Source organism: Pseudonaja textilis, chromosome 2 (genome assembly GCF_049901715.1).
Source record: "Pseudonaja textilis isolate UNSWEBS1 chromosome 2, rPseTex1.2, whole genome shotgun sequence".
Classification (NCBI taxonomy): domain Eukaryota; kingdom Metazoa; phylum Chordata; class Lepidosauria; order Squamata; family Elapidae; genus Pseudonaja; species Pseudonaja textilis.
This window is the reverse complement of record NC_141991.1, coordinates 156,316,340-156,332,416: the sequence shown is the minus strand read 5'-3', so window position 1 is coordinate 156,332,416 and position 16,077 is coordinate 156,316,340. Positions and strand designations below refer to the sequence as shown.

The window sequence follows — 16,077 nt, the reverse complement described above, 5'->3', positions numbered from 1 at the left end:
ACCGCTGGTATAGATGATGCCCCAGCCATCAAGGGTATTGCTCACATTTTATTTGACTATTAGCCATGTACCCTCTTGGGCTTAGATACTTAATATCCTTACTTGAAGGAACAGCCCACTGGGATTTTAATCAGATTGTCCTATTTCCTCCTGAATTCTAATCTATAGATTGGGAGCAGAACTGCTAAAGTTATAGTTAAGGCAATTAAGAACCCATTATAGTGAACAGATTGGAGCATGCTGTAAAGGTAATGCGCTTATCTGACTGTTGACTCTGTGTTTACCACACATGTATTTTATTACTGTATTTTCTTTAATCTATTTTACCCTGGAATTAGATTCTGTACTTTATTTTTGTTTTGTTTTTATGGTTGTAAGACTAAGCAATTATCTCTCTATCTACTAAAATAATCAAAATAGGCTTGCTAGAGTTACAGTCCCCTTCATGGATCACTGCCTTGACGTGGCATAGGGGCTTGGATAACTCAATAAAGCTATGAGCTATGCCCTGCAGGGCCACCCTGCAGGTCATAACAGAGAGCTCTCACAAAACATGATCCACTGGAAAAGGAAGTGGCAACCCATTCCAGTATCTTTGCCATGAAAACCCCATGGACAGAACCAAAAGGCAAAAAGATATGATGCTGGAAGATGAGCCCCTCAGGTCAGAAGGTGTCCAGTATGCTACTGGGGAAGAACAGAGGGCTAGTATTAATAGCGCCATGGTGCTACTAGTACTAGCCCTCTGCTCTTTCCCAGTAGCATATATTTTTGCATATGTTACGTTGAAAGAATCTACAAATGGTATTGTAAACTTTACTCCTATTATTATGTTTATAAAGAAGTTAATGATCCTGCTGAATCAGTCATTTGTGCGTTTTTTGGACTTGAATTTATGCTGCAAAATCTAACAAAGAATCCCTCAGAAGAAATGGAGTAGCCTTCATAGTCAATAAAAGAGTAGGAAAAGCAATACTGGGATACAATCCCCAAAATGACAGAATGATCTCAGGTCGAATCCAAGGCAAACCATTCAACATCACAGTAGTCCAAGTCTATGCTCCAACCACTGGTGCTGAAGAGGATGAAATTGATTGGTTCTATGAAGCTCTACAGCACCTTCTAGAATTAACACCAAAAAATGATGCCCTTATCATCATGGGGGATTGGAACGCTAAAGTAGGAAACCAAAAGATAACTGGAATAACAGGCAAGTTTGGCCTTGGGAGTATAAAATGAAGCAGGGCACAGGCTGATAGAATTTTGTCAAGAGAATACAATGGTCATAGCAAACACTTTTTTCCAACAACTCAAGAGATGATGCTACGCATGGACATCATCAGACGATCAACACAGAAATCAGATTGACTATGTGCTCTGCAGCCAAAGATGGAGAAGCTCTATACAGTCAGGAAAAACAAGACCAGGATCTGACTGTGGCTCAGGTCATGAGCTTCCTTGTTGCAAAATTTAGGCTTAAATTGAAGAAAGTAGGGAAAAGCATTAGGCCACTCAGGTATGAACTAAATCCTATCCCTGATGAATATACAGTAGAGGTGACAAATAGGTTTAAGGAATTAGATCTGATAGAGTCCCTGAAGAACTATGGATGGAGTTTCGCAACATTGTAGCAACTAAAACCATCACACAGAAAAAGAAATGCAAGAAAGCAAAATGGCTGTCCATTTGTTCTCAAAGACTTTGAAGCTGCGAATGAGAGAGGAAAGGGAAAGGATTTGGTTTTTTTTCTTTTCTTCCCTATATTGACAACTAAGAGATTTAAGCAAGAAATCGCCAAAATCCACTTTGACAGTAACAGGTATTTAAGCTGAAAATAAAATGTCAAAGGGATAATAAAGATTTCTGGATTCTCAAAAACTTTTAAAAGAAGGAAAAAAAACAAAAGGGTGAGATCTGGAAAAAGGGAGGAGACCACCTGGAAGTGAAAGGAATTAACAGTGAAACTTTAACAAGATTCCTAAAAGATACATTTTAACTGAAACTTTGTAACCAGATAAGAGAACCCCAGGAAGAGAAAGTGGAAAAAAGAAGCAAGAAGAAACAGCTTTGGATTATTTGGATTACTTGGTGATTTTTGGATTTTTGGCTATTGGATCTAAAGGACTAAAATTAATCGGGTGGCTGTTTAAAAGTTTTTAAAATGGTATCAATCTTGGAAGAATTGAGAATGGAACTTAAAAAACAGAAAGAAGATGCACAAGAAGGAAGAGGTTCTTTTGGCTTCATATTTCAATTTTTAGAAATGGAGATTCTGAACTATGAGAAACAACAAGAAATGCCTGTAGAACAAGAAGGGCGGGACAAAGAAGAAGCCATCTTCAATGACCAAGTATTTCTATGTGGGGAAAAGAAAGGAAAGGGGTGAAAGAGAGTGAAAAATTTAAGATCCAAAAAAACAACCCCAAAAAAGAACAGTTTGAAAAGTAATTATAACATTAGGGAGAAACAGAAGAGAGGATTACAGAAGAGAGAATCAGAATTAGAGAGAAACGGGGTCAAAAAGGGAAGGGAGAAGAAGAGGGAGAAGAGGGAAAGGAAAAGAAATTATAAAGGACAGAACCAGGACATAGAGAAACAGGGAAAATGCACGAGACACAGAGATAATGGGTGAAAACTCAGTTGAAAGGGGGATTCTGCAAGGATACATAAGATAGCATTGTTATATTAGAAACAGAAATGAATTTTGAAAATATGAAACAAGTGTGATTAAAATGATAGATAAAATACTGATTGTAATGGAATGGAATGTTAAATAAATGAAATAAAGAGAATGAAATTAGGAAAGGAGGGGAATATTTTAATTATTAGAAATGTGTTATAAAAAATTAAGTGAACAGGAATATGAAAGAAATATGAAAAAATTATGGAACTATTATAAGTGCTCCTAGAAGTATGATATCCTATTGAAAAGGAATGTTAAAGATGTCAAAGATTATAACTAACATTAATGATAGAGCAGAATTGGAATAGGATAAGTATTTTATGTATTATTGTTATATATATATTTTCTCTTTAAGAACTTAGTGCGTATTTTAAGAATGTACCAAGCAGAATTCGACTGGAAGTTATGTGTTATACTGAATGTTATAATTGTAAAGGCATAAATTAAAGTTTAAATAAGAGTTGAATGGATAAAAATTAAAAGATACAAAGGTGTCATACTCCAATTAGTAACTACAGGGGAAAATTTTGTTTAATGAGCAAAGAAAATATGAAATTGAAACAGGACAGACAAAAGTATAAATATGATGACTAGAAAGGTATTGAAACTTAGAAAAAGATTATATATAATTGAATTTAGAAAGGAATGAGATAATTAAAAGTGAGATTGAGAAAACTAAGGGAAAGGAAAAATTATTGAGAAAATGTTAAAATAGTAATAAGATACGGAATAGAACTTGAAGATGAATATGAAATTGAATTTGTGTTTGTATGAAGAAGTGATAATCCAGGACCATGCTATTCTCAAAAAAAGAAATTTTACTTGTAGTATGCTTTGTGAAAACCCAAATAAATTTTTTATTAAAAAAAAGAATGCCTTCTTCAATGAACAGTGCAAAGAAATAGAGAAAACAATAGAATAGGGAGGACCAGAGATATCTTCAAGAAAATTGGAGATATGAAGGGAACGTTTCATGCAAAGATGGGCATGATGAAGGACCAAAATGGCAGAGACCTAACAGAGGCAGAAGAGATTAAGAGGTGGCAAAATTATACAGAAGAACTATACTTGAACAAGCTTAATGTCCCTGATAACCACGATGGGGTGGTCACTGACCTCGAGCCAGACATCCTGGAATGTGAAGTCAAATGGGCTTTAGGAAGTCTGAGCAACAACGAAGCTAGTGTAGGTGATAGTATTCCAACTTAGCTATTCAAAATCTTAAAAGAGGCAGTAAAAGTGCTACACTCAATATGCCAGCAAATTTGGAAAACTCAACAGTGGCCATAGGATTGGAAAAGGTCAGTTTACATTCCAATTCCAAGGAAGGACAACGCCAAAGAACGTTCAAACTACTGCACCATTGCATGCATTTCACATGCTAGCAAAGTTATGCTCAAAATCCTACAAGCTAGGCTCCAGCAGCATGTGGACCGAGAACTACCAGAAGAACAGGCAGGATTTTGAAGAGGCAGATCAAATTGCCAACATATGATGGATCATGGAAAAAGCTAAGGAGTTCCAGAAAAACATCTACTCCTGCTTCATTGACTATGCTAAAACCTTTGATTGTGTGAATCACAACAAATTGTGGCAAGTTCTTAAAGAGATGGGAGTACTAGACCATCTTATTTGTCTCTTGAGAAACCTATATGCAGGTCAACAAGCAACAGTGAGAACTGGATTGAACCACTGATTGGTTCAAAATTGGGAAAGGAGTTTGGCAAGGCTGTATACTGTCGCCTTGCCTATTTAACTTATATGCAGAGCACATCATCAGAAAGTCGGGGCTAGATGCACCACAAGTTGGAATTAAGACTCCCGGGAGAAATATCAACAACCTCAGATATGCAGATGATACCACTCTAATGGCAGAAATTGAAGAGGAACTAAAGAGCCTCTTGATGCGGGTGAAGGAGGAGAATGCAAAAGTTGGCTTGACACTCAACATTAAGAAAACTAAGATGATGGCATCTGGCCCTCTCAGTTCCTAGCAAATAGATGGGGAAGAAATTGAGGTAGTGACAGATTTTATCTTCTGGGCTCCAAGATCACCGCAGATGGGGACTGCAGCCAAGAAATTTAAAAAAGATTGCTCCTGGGGAGGAAAGCTATGGCAAATCTAGACAGCATACTAAAAAGCAGAGACATCACCCTGCCAACAAAAGTGCGTATAGTCAAGGCTATGGTTTTCCAAGTTGCAATGTATGGCTGTGAAAGTTGAACCATAAGGAAGGCTGAGCGCCAAAGAATTGAGGCCTTTGAACTATGGTGCTGAAGAAGACTCCTGTGAGTCCCCTGGACTGCAAGGCGATCAAACTTGTCAGTCCTAGAGAAGATCAACCCTGACTGCTCTTTAGAAGGCCAGACCCTGAAAATGAAACTCAAATACTTTGGCCACCTAATGAGCAGGAAGGACTCACTGGAGAAGACCCTAATGCTGGGAACAATTGAGGGCAAAAGAAGAAAGGGACGACAGAGAATGAGGTGGCTGGATGAAGTCACTGATGCAGTTGGTGTGAGCTGAAATGGACTCTGAGGGATGGTACAGGACAGGAAGGCCTGGATGAATGTTGTCCATGGGTTCGTGATGGGTTGGACACGACTTCGCGACTAACAACAACAGTTACAGTATGTCCTGAACGCAGAATGACTGCTACAAATTTTCTGACTTTGGGAGATTTTGTTTCACATTATTTAACAATTATTCTCAAAATAAGGACATGAACTAACAAGATAGAAACCACAGAGAAAGAAATTCAAACTCAAAATAAGAAATTTAGTGGTGGAAAGCCTTCCTTCTGAAACTATGATGCTTCATCACTGGAGGTTTGTAATCAGACATTGGACAACCATATTTAGAATGGAATAAATATTCCTGCCCTGGGCAGGGGGATGGACTAGATGACTTCTAAGTTCTCTTCCAATCCTTCAATCAGAACAAAGCTGGAAGGGACCTTGGGGAGCATCTAGTCCAAACAGGAAACCTTATATAATTTTAGTTAAGTACTGTAGCTATTCCAGTCTCTTCTTAAAAACTTCCAGTGTCAAAACACCCACAATTTCTGATTGTATAACTCAAATGTTCCGCCATAAGAAACAATTGCAACTAGGAACCAAGTCAACACTTTTTATTTTTGGTTTCTGAATAAGATGCTAAACTTACACCTAAGTTGTACAGGTGTAAGTTGTCGACAACTAATGATCACAATTGGGATTGGAACTTGGGTGGAAGTTGTTGACGTAAGTCAAGGCATCCAGATGATCTAACCCAATTTTATGACAATTTTTATACCAGTCATTAAGCAAATCATGTGGTCATAAGTCTGAATCCATTCTTGTGAACGGGCATTTTTTTGCTGAAAACTGGCAAATAACACCAGAAACTGGCAAAAACCTTGCAAATCATGATCATATGCCCATGGGATGCTACAGCTGTATGTGCAACCGGAAGTGCTTTATGGGCCACAAAGCACCCTTTGCTGAGGACTACCTGTATTCTTTACTTGAATGAATTTCCTTTGAATAAAGTAGTTTTTCAACATAGATATTTGGAAAATTGGTTTTTTTTTCTGACATGCTAGTTTTATTATGGAAGAACATTCCATATTGCTATTTGAAAAGAATTTGTTCAGTGGTTCATTGGATAAGCTAATACCAATCTTATACCAGAAATACAACTTATACCAAAAATGTATTTTAGATCAGAAATTTCTGGATTACCAACCTATAATATCACAAGGCTTATATAACTTTGTTTCTACCTGTGTCCACTTGTGGTTGTCACTTGTAATGGAATGCACATCACAAATCAAGGTCTAGGAAAAAGGAGGGTAACCATTTATTATGAAATACTGAATATATAAATAAAAGTTCATTGAAGCTATAGCAATGGCATTCTTAAAAGCATGAAGAGTTTACCTGCATTGTTGGGCGCAAAATAATGTGTTTGCTTTGATATGTTGGAGATTTCAGATTGCCAGACTGTCTATAGTCACGAATTTCTGTTATGACACTCCCACAATGGAAAATATTAATCTGTTTAGAAAATAAACATAGAATTACAGTCATTTTGCTTGTTCTATACATAGAGAGATTTTTAATAGTTTGATTATACTTAAGTAGAACAAAAATGATCATTACATCTTAGAATCAATTGTTAAATGTATCTTCTATCAATACATCAGCAAGAATAAGGATGGCACCAAGTCATGTACAAACTGATTTTAAAATTTAATTTTAAAGCTCTTAAATTTTTTAGATACTCTCAAAGTGTCTAAATCAGGGGTTGCCAACCTTTTGGACCTCAAGGACCACCAAATTCATAATTTTAAATCCCGTGGACCACTAATATGAATTTTGACTGATGCTGGCGTGCTGACGTTGGTGGGAAAGTTGGTCCCATATTCCAGAGCTGCAGTAGTCACAGGACTGGCCCTTTGATTATCCTGGAGCAGCTGCTCCTCCACCCAGATGCACCGGCCTGCCATGGACTGGAGGAGCTGCTCCAGGATGACCAAAGGGCCAGTCCTGTAACTATTGCAGCTCTGGAATATGGGACCAACTTTCCCACCAATGTCAGCAAGCTACCCCAGGATAGATTTCCCTCCCCTGCCATTTCCAGCTCGCGTGGCTCTACTCAAGGTTTGTGCTCAGCTGAAGGGTGGGGCTAGAAGGTGAGAGGACCATGTGGGCGGCGCAGCCTTGTGTTCCCGCGCAGCCTGGATTAATTGCTTTGGGGGGAGTGCTTTGGGGGGGACATTTCTCTGCGGACTACCAAAATTTTCTCATGGACCACCAGTGGTCCCCGGCCCACTGGTTGGCAACCACTAGTCTAAATCATATACTAAGGAACAATTCTGATCAAATTATGACATGAGCTTTGAAACATATGACAAACAATAGTTCAAAATAAATTCCTTTCTAATATTTAGTTTGGAAATGCCCTAGAAAAAGGAACTAAGTAGGGGGAACATAAGGAAGTAAGTCTTAGTACACTACAGATCTATTTTTGTTTGGCTTTGTTTTATCATTGAACTTATATAACCATAACCATACTCAATGAGGCATTACACAAATCATGATTTCTCACTGAATCATAAATCATAGCTTGTCAAGTTAAACATTATGTTAATTATGTTTGCCTTAGCCGTGTTTTGATATAAATTCTAAAATGAGTCTGTGAAAATAAGTAGTGTAATGTTGCTAGTAATATTACCAGCAATTTAAATATTTAAGCTAAAGCCATATAGAAATCTAAGTAAACGTTTTTGCCTTGTAGTCATATGGAGTATAAGATGGTGAATTACAACCTTGATTTTACAAAGAAACACATTCATCTGTGCCTGTATCTACCTATCCATGTATACACACATTCATACTCTTAGATACAGTATATAGATTTATGAGAACAATCAACCAATGAAACAGCTTGCCCTCGGAAGTTGTGAGAGTGTCATTACTTGAGACTTTCAAGAAGAGATTTGTCAGAAATGGTGTACGGTCTCCCACTTGGGCAGGGGGTTGGACTAGATGACCTACAAGGTCCCTTCCAACTCTGATTATCTGTTATGCATACAGTTTTTCAGGGACATTTTTCTTTTCCAGACTAGGATATCTTGCTTCAACTAATAGCAATCTTCTCCTCCTGTTTAACTGTTTGTTAATTGGCTTGCCACATGAAACAATTGTCGAGGTTGCAATTTATCTAGATTTACTCTGTTCAGTTTTGTCTGTTAACAGCTATCACTCTTATTTTACAAACTGCCTACATAGTGGTATCTATGTGTATATCCAACTGACTGTCATACATGCATAAGTAGTGTTGCTATTATATCACACCAAAAATGCATTAACAAATCCACAAACAATCGTGCAAATTCTTTTCAAACCTGAGATTTTTCAAGGAGGTCAACTAAAATAGGGGGTAGCTCCTCAGCATCCAAATATTCAAGTAATTCTCCCTCTTCATAAGGAAGTCGAATGGTTTCTGAATCTGTTTTAAAACAGAATAAAGCTCAGCAAGCATCTATTACTCATAACAAAAGAAACACTGATATTATTTGAATCAGGCTTCTACCTATCAGTAATACTACTTCAAAATATTACACTGTGCATAATTATTAGGCAAGTGAGTATTTTGACCATATCATTTTTATGTATATTTTCCACCCCCAAGCTGTATAAACTTAAATGCTTAGTGGTTATAGCAGATCAGGTGATGTGTATTTGTATAATGAGGTAGGGTATGGCCTACGATCAACAACCTGTATCAAAGTGTGCATAATTATTAAGCAGCTTCTTTTCCTCAGGCAAAACGGGCCAAAAAAGAGATTTAACTGACTATGAAAAGTCAAAAAATGTAAAAAGTCTTTCAGAGGGATGCAGCACTCTTGAAATTGCTAAGATATTGGGGCATGATCACAGAATCATCTAATGTTTTGTTGCAAATAATCAAGAGTCACAAGAAACATGTTGAGAAAAAAAGACATACCTTAACTGCCAAGGATTTGAGAAGAATCAAATGTGAAGCTACCAGGAATGCATTATCCTCCAATGCTGTCATATTTCAGAACTGCAACCTACCTGGAGTGCCCAGAAGTACAAGGTGCTCAGTGCTCAGATATATGGCCAAGGCAAGGAAGGCTGAAACACGATCACCACTGAACAGTGGAAACGGCAAGACTGGGCCAAGAAATATCTGAAGACAGGTTTTTCAAAGGTTTTATGGACTCATGAGTGACTCTTGATGGACCAGATGGATGGGCCCGTGGCTGGATCAGCAACGGGCACAGTGTTTTACTTCAACTCAGACAATAGCAAGGTGGAGGTGGGGTACTGGTATGAGTTGGTATTATTAAAGATAGTTGGACCTTTTCGGGTTGAAGATGGACTCAAAATTAATTCCCAAACCTACTGCCAGTTTTTAGAAGACACTTTCTTCAAGCAGTGATATAGGAAAAAGTCTATCTTTCAAGAAGACCATGATTTTTATGCAGGACAATGCTCCATTGTATGCGCCAAGGTTCTCTACTGCATGGCTAGCCAGTAAAGGTCTTAAAAATGAAAGAATAATGACCTGGGCCTCTTCCTCACCTGACCTAAACCATATTGAGATCTTATGGGCCCTTCTTAAATGGGAGATTTATGGTGAAGGAAAACAATACACCTCTCCGAACAGTGTCTGGGAGGCTGTGGTTGCTGCTGTACAAAAAGTTGATAAAAAAACTGGCAGACTCCAGGAATGGAAGGCTTATGACTATTATTAAAAAGAAGGGTGGCTTTATTGGCCAATGATATGTTTTTTTGAAATGTCTGAAATGTTTGAGTTGTTTATTATTCTCACTTTAACAGATGCAAATAAACAAGTGAGATGGGCAGATTTTCATTTTTCATTTAGTTGCATAATAATTCTCCACCCTAATAGTTGCCCGATAATTGTGCATACATAGATATTCTCCTAAGAAAGCCAAAATGTCACTTTTACTTTCTTAAATATTCAGGTTTAAGGTTTATTGCACGGTAATTGTTCAATAATAAAATTAATTCTCCAAAATAAAACTTGCCTAATAATTGTGCACACAGTATATTTAAAAAGACACTATTTAGATCAAAGAAAGATTTAAAAGCCAACAATATTTGTTATACCTGAGCCATTCTTTCCTCGGAGCATCAAGGAATATCCTTCATTTCCTGGATAAAGATTCACTACTAGGCATGACAACGTCTCTTGCATAACTAGCTTCTCCAACAAGTTCACATTTCGTCTCAGCTTCTGCTTTAAAAGTGGGGCAAACAATTCATGAAAATCAGGGATATCAAACTAGATTAGCACAATTTATGTATTTATATTTAAAATGTTCCACATCAGTGACAAAACCCACACAAGCACTGCCCCCAAATAAAAGCTATTTATTATTTTCTACCTTTCATGCCAATCCAAGTAGTCCACTTAATGATCAGTCAAGGACTACTTGTAGCGGGGTGACCATTTATTTGATTAGGAAAACTTATTCTCACTGGCCAAGTTCACATGACACAGTAAAGACAGCTTTATTCTGAAAACAGTTGCTAGTATTTCTTCCAAAATAATAGTATTTCTTCCAAAATAATAGCATTTCTTCCAAAATAATGTTCTTACAAAATAACCTACCCATGTTTATTTTCATGTAAATTTACATTTACAATATCGTAAAAGTATTACTATACTGTTCAAATGTAAGATACTTGCTATTTCCAGCAAGAACTAGTCAGGAAATGTAATCAAATAAGTCATGACTAATTCCTGTGATTAATATAAATTGCCCTGAGAATTACATTGCTATCCAGCAGCCAAAGAAGCATCTTGTTTCTGTTTCCCATATATGTTACTGTTGAGGGCCCCTGGGGAGCTCGGAGCGATCTGAAACAAGACTAAGGGGAAATTTTTTGTTTAAGGCTCCCTGCACAGAAAAAGTGATAATCACCAATTTAACATGACATGATCACTGACACTTTGGTAGAATTATAGGAAGTTCTAATCCTGTGTAAGAGGCACCTGAAAACAGTATGATACATCCTCCTCCATATTTAGACACTAATATACTCCCATATTTTATATTCAGAACATGATTGCTTTTTCTCCAATTCCTAATACCTCCAGAAACTGAATGAAAATCAGGCAGCATGTACGAATATCTATTCCTTATTCAAGGGTAGAAATTCTTCATGAGACAAACTAACCATGCTGACATCTCACTGAATGTTTTTAATGCTACTACAATCTATAAACAGAACAGTTATGTGCAACTGGCCTTTCCTGGTCCACTATGAAAAACATAAAATAGACATTTGACAATGAGATTTCACTTACCTTTATTTCAGGCTCCTTGTCACATTCTTCTAGATACAATTCATATAACTTTTGAAATACTGATTTTCTGGAATTAGAAAAAAAAAGCTTGAGTAAACATTTCCATCTGTTAAAGTAAGAAAAATGCACTTAATATTTCTTACCTCCCACTAGATAAATATTTTCGTTTTGGAGGCCGCTGGCGAGCACTTTCAATGATATACTGAAAAAGTGTGTAAATATTAATATGTTAAAAACATATTAGCAATGCACAAATGCACAGGTAATTTCAATTATTTATATAATTGTGGAACACAATTCACTTATTACTGACATATCAAATAAGACTGAGGAGGAAAATGGAAATAGAATACAGGTAGCTCTTGACTTATGACAATTGAGCCCAGAATGTCTGTTGCTATAACGGGCATTATCAAACCGGAATACAGATAGTCCTCAATTTACAACAGTTCTGTCAACTCGCGAAGCATTCCTGACCTCTCTCAAGTTGCAATAGGCAAAGGGTGGGGGGTGAGGAATCGAGCCTTGCAACTGCATTGAGGAACTTGTATTCCAGTCAAAATTAAACAGATTCCAGCCGGCAATGTCAAGGTCATCTTCATAGAGACCCGCAGTGGCTGGACGGAGTGACTTCTACAACCCACAAAATTGCTTCGTTGGGGAATGTGACTGATGACACATCTTGGGGGAGGGGGAAACAGGATCAGAGCCAAGATGCGAATTAAGTGAGGTCAGAGTTGGCTTCACTTGGTCCATGCCGACATGAAGTTCCTAGTAAATAGCTGGATTTCTTTTGAGGCTTGGCCTGAGGCTCATGATTTAATTAGGGCATCGGTCGGAACCCTGACAAGTTCATTTAATGACCATTCAAGGTTACAATGGCACTGAAAAAAGTGACTTATGGCCATTTTTTCACACTTATACCTTTGTAGTATCCACATGATCATGTGATCAAAAATTAGATGCTTGGATCTGGTTCAGCTGGTGCTCCATTCAAAATCCAAGAAAGAAATACTTAGACTCTTTTAATCAGAGAAAAGATATCTTTTACTGGAAATCAAGTGGTAGCAACAAAAGAATTCTGAATCTGAGAAAATGGGCGCGTAAATCACATATACAAAGTAGTTCAATTGGCTCGTCCAATTAAAAGTTGTGTATATCATCATGTGGGCATCTCCAGGTGGTTATGAGAGTTCTGTCCGTTGACTTTGACATAGTTTGATAAAGGGTTGCAGCTGCGCATAGCATAGCATAGAAACCTAAACAAGAATGTACCCCCCCAGCTTATACAGTTCTGGCTTGTAACACCTCCAGCTCACTTCCCATAACCATTCCCCCCTCCTCCCCCTGTTACTTATGACAGCTGAAAGATGCAAAGCAAAGGGAGAAAAATCTTGAAGGAAAAATCTTGAAGGCTGACACTTATGACCATTGCTGTGTCCCAAAGTCATGTGATCCCCCTTTGCAACCTTTTGACAAGCAAAATCAATGGGAAAGCCTGATTCATTTAACAATTGTATTATTAACTTATCAACTGCAATGATTCACTTAACTGTGCCAAGAAAAGTAGCAATATGGGGCAAAACTCACTTAATCAATGTCTCACTTAACAACATAAATTTAGGGCTCAATTGTGGTTGTAAGTTGAGGACTACCTGCAGATGTTATTATAAATGTTTAGAATAAAGCAATTTAAGTATTTAGGAATTATACATTTTTCATATACTTCTAAATGAAACTATCATATTTGGAACAATGCCTTTTCCACTGCTAGTACTATAATCAGAAATTTGTATGATTTAGATAATCTATTATTTACCTCTGCACGATCCAGTGCAACTTCTAAAGTCTGCTGCTGCAAAAATGAAAATAATATTCTTATTCTATTATAATTATATTATATAATTAATTAATTGAGAAAATGAAATGTAATTAATCAACAAAAACTAATATGTAATATTATAAGGCTTAAAAAATCCTCCATATAACAAGGTAGAAGAAAAGTCCTACTAGAATTTAGCATGTTTTCAGGGTAAAAAGTCAGGAATAAACTGAAAGCAATCCATTACCATAAAATTGGTTTAAATGTGAAAGTTTATCTAGATTTGGTTGTAATACAACAAAAGAAGGAAAGTAGGATATATCAAAGTATCACTACCAAGGGCAGATAACTTGAGGCCACTGATCAAATGTCCAAGTACAACAATGCCACTGGCAAGAGATACATGAAAGCAAGAGATACATGAAAACTGTAAAGCATCCTTAAAATAGCTTAACATGCTATTTTTTCTAAAACAAAAACAAAACAGAGGGGGAAAAAATCCCAATCCTGCCCATATATGTTACAAACACGTTCACTTCGTTTCATCATCTGTTCTCAAATGGTGAATGTAACGAAATAAAGTCCTGGACTTAGGTAGGAAAAGAGTACCTGACTTTAACAATACTAACTGAGAGAGATCTAAGTGTCCTGCAGCTGTCAAAAAACTGAAGTAATTGGAAAACTAAAAATATAGCTATTGATCTTTGTGCATACAAGTAAATCAAGGTTATGGTCATTATTTTCTGAACCAGTTTTTGAAGCTCCATACATGAAATCAAATTGGAAGGAACAAAAGTAACAAATACTTTATATTTCTCTCTTTAGCCATGCATTATTTAAAATACAAAAAAAAGACAATATCACACCCACAAAATCTTACCATCATGCTGAAGTTCATTGATAAAGAAAGTCAATGACTTTTTAAAGATAATTTAGATTCTGAAATGAGGATCAGGGCATGAATTTTAAGGTCCATGTTTAATATTTCTACAACTGAAAGAAATAAGGAAATAAAATGTATTGTATAATATAAGAAATAAGGAAATAACATTTAAGATAAAAAATAAGAACACTAGCACGCTATTTTTCAATTATTTGGAATATACATTTTCTAAAAATGAAATACAGGCATATTACATGGACTAGAACCAGTAGTATTCTGCTAGAAGAATGCATTCTTAATATTCCATCACATTTTGCATTCTCACCTGAAGAGATATGGGACCAAATGAGGGAACACAGTAATACAGAAACTGTTCATTTAACATTGGCAAAATAAACGAGAGTATAATCAAAGATTTTTATCAGATTAAATAGTAACATATTCAGATTTAAACAAATCCACAGAACTACAGAATTAGAGGTAGACGCTGAATACATCTAAAATCATTAAATACACTCACACAATTTCTGTTCTAGAATGACCTAGTATAGTGCTTGAACAAGCTTGAAACTAATCACTTTTTGTTCTTCCTACAGCATTATCAATTTTTATAGATTGTTATAATACACTAAAAGGCTAATATTCAAGAACATGGAGGTTAACCTTTAGAAACTTACTGACCAGCAAATTCAAGGGAGAGTTGCATCTTAAAAAAAAAGAACCTGGGCTAGGAATGCAAATTATGTGTTGAACTCATTTCTCAACAGCTTCATTTGAATTCTGAAAATGCAAATAGATTACAAATTTGGATGTACCTGAGAGGAAAGAAGAAATTAGGGTTCCTGAATCACCCAGGAGCCCTAATTTGGTATTTGCCTCAACCTGTAACATCAGATTCATTAAACAGCAATTTATACTAAGATATTAGCTTTATTGTTACCCTTGCTAATAAGTTACATCTTTGGGAAAATTAAAAAGGGAACTAGCATCTCTACAGAACGGGATAATTGAAAAATTTGACTGTATTTGATTCTCAAATAGTTTCCAATATCTGATTGATCGACTGATTTTCAGGAAATAAAATTGGAAAGAAAATGGGTTCAACAGTTATTAATATATTAACTATTGATCTTATGTATTTTTGAGCTTGTTAAGCACTTTGAGCAATTATCTAATAAATAAGACAATTATTTTCATCTTTTCCTGACAACTTTTCCCATAATAAATCTTAGGCTGTGTTATTATACACGTGCATCTATATGTAAATCTCTTTAGATGCAGCATGATCAATGCCTTTAGAAAAGCATACAGAACTGTGTTATCTTTCTTGTCACGCTGACATGACTGTTGTATCTTTTCTGATAAAGTTTGATGAGCTTTTTCCCCTACAGAATTTATTTTACCAGTCAGCACAATACAGCAATTGAAGTGTTAAAACTGCGAAATCTTGGGTTGAAATCTGTATCCAAAACAACAAAAATATTTACTGGATGGCCGTGGACTAAATCAAAAGGTGGTTAGCGGGACATTTCAGTGCATATTTTTTTGCGGAAATAAATTAATGAACATCAAATAGCAAAACAGTCGCCTACGTAGTATTATCGTTCTGCTTCACAATCCCGCAACCGTAAGTAGCTTTCCATTTCTGAATATTAAGCAGTTAAAAAAAAAAAAAGCAAAAGCTAGCCTCAAACCCCCCCCTCACCGCACCCAACACGCACATAAAGAGACACCCCATCCAGAACAACAGACAAGATTAAAACCTACCTTCCCCTTCTTTCCACCCTCTTGTAACTTCCGCTGTAAGCACTTCCGGAATCTTTTAGATGAAAATTAAC

The 16,077-nt window shown here is 36.4% G+C and overlaps 1 protein-coding gene across 37 annotated transcripts in view; it reads right to left on the bottom strand.

The window, feature by feature from the left end:
- The window catches only part of SUPT20H (SPT20 homolog, SAGA complex component), a 54,559-nt gene extending 38,482 nt beyond the window's left edge, over positions 1-16,077 (bottom strand). For 11 of the 37 annotated variants that reach the window (XM_087926088.1, XM_087926091.1, XM_087926108.1 and 8 more), the window contains exons 1-9: positions 16,007-16,077; positions 14,237-14,349; positions 13,354-13,389; positions 11,678-11,736; positions 11,535-11,601; positions 10,331-10,460; positions 8,575-8,678; positions 6,605-6,721; positions 6,448-6,501 (exon numbers count right to left, since the gene is read on the bottom strand). In XM_087926088.1, the coding sequence (XP_087782214.1) occupies positions 6,448-6,501; positions 6,605-6,721; positions 8,575-8,678; positions 10,331-10,460; positions 11,535-11,601; positions 11,678-11,736; positions 13,354-13,389; positions 14,237-14,254 (585 nt within the window). In that variant the 5' untranslated portion in view covers positions 14,255-14,349; positions 16,007-16,077. Of the gene's footprint in view, positions 1-6,447; positions 6,502-6,604; positions 6,722-8,574; positions 8,679-10,330; positions 10,461-11,534; positions 11,602-11,677; positions 11,737-13,353; positions 13,390-14,236; positions 14,350-15,054; positions 15,122-15,831 lie in introns of those variants that run through there. The other 26 variants (XM_087926093.1, XM_087926099.1, XM_087926104.1 and 23 more) reach the window with 9 other exon arrangements.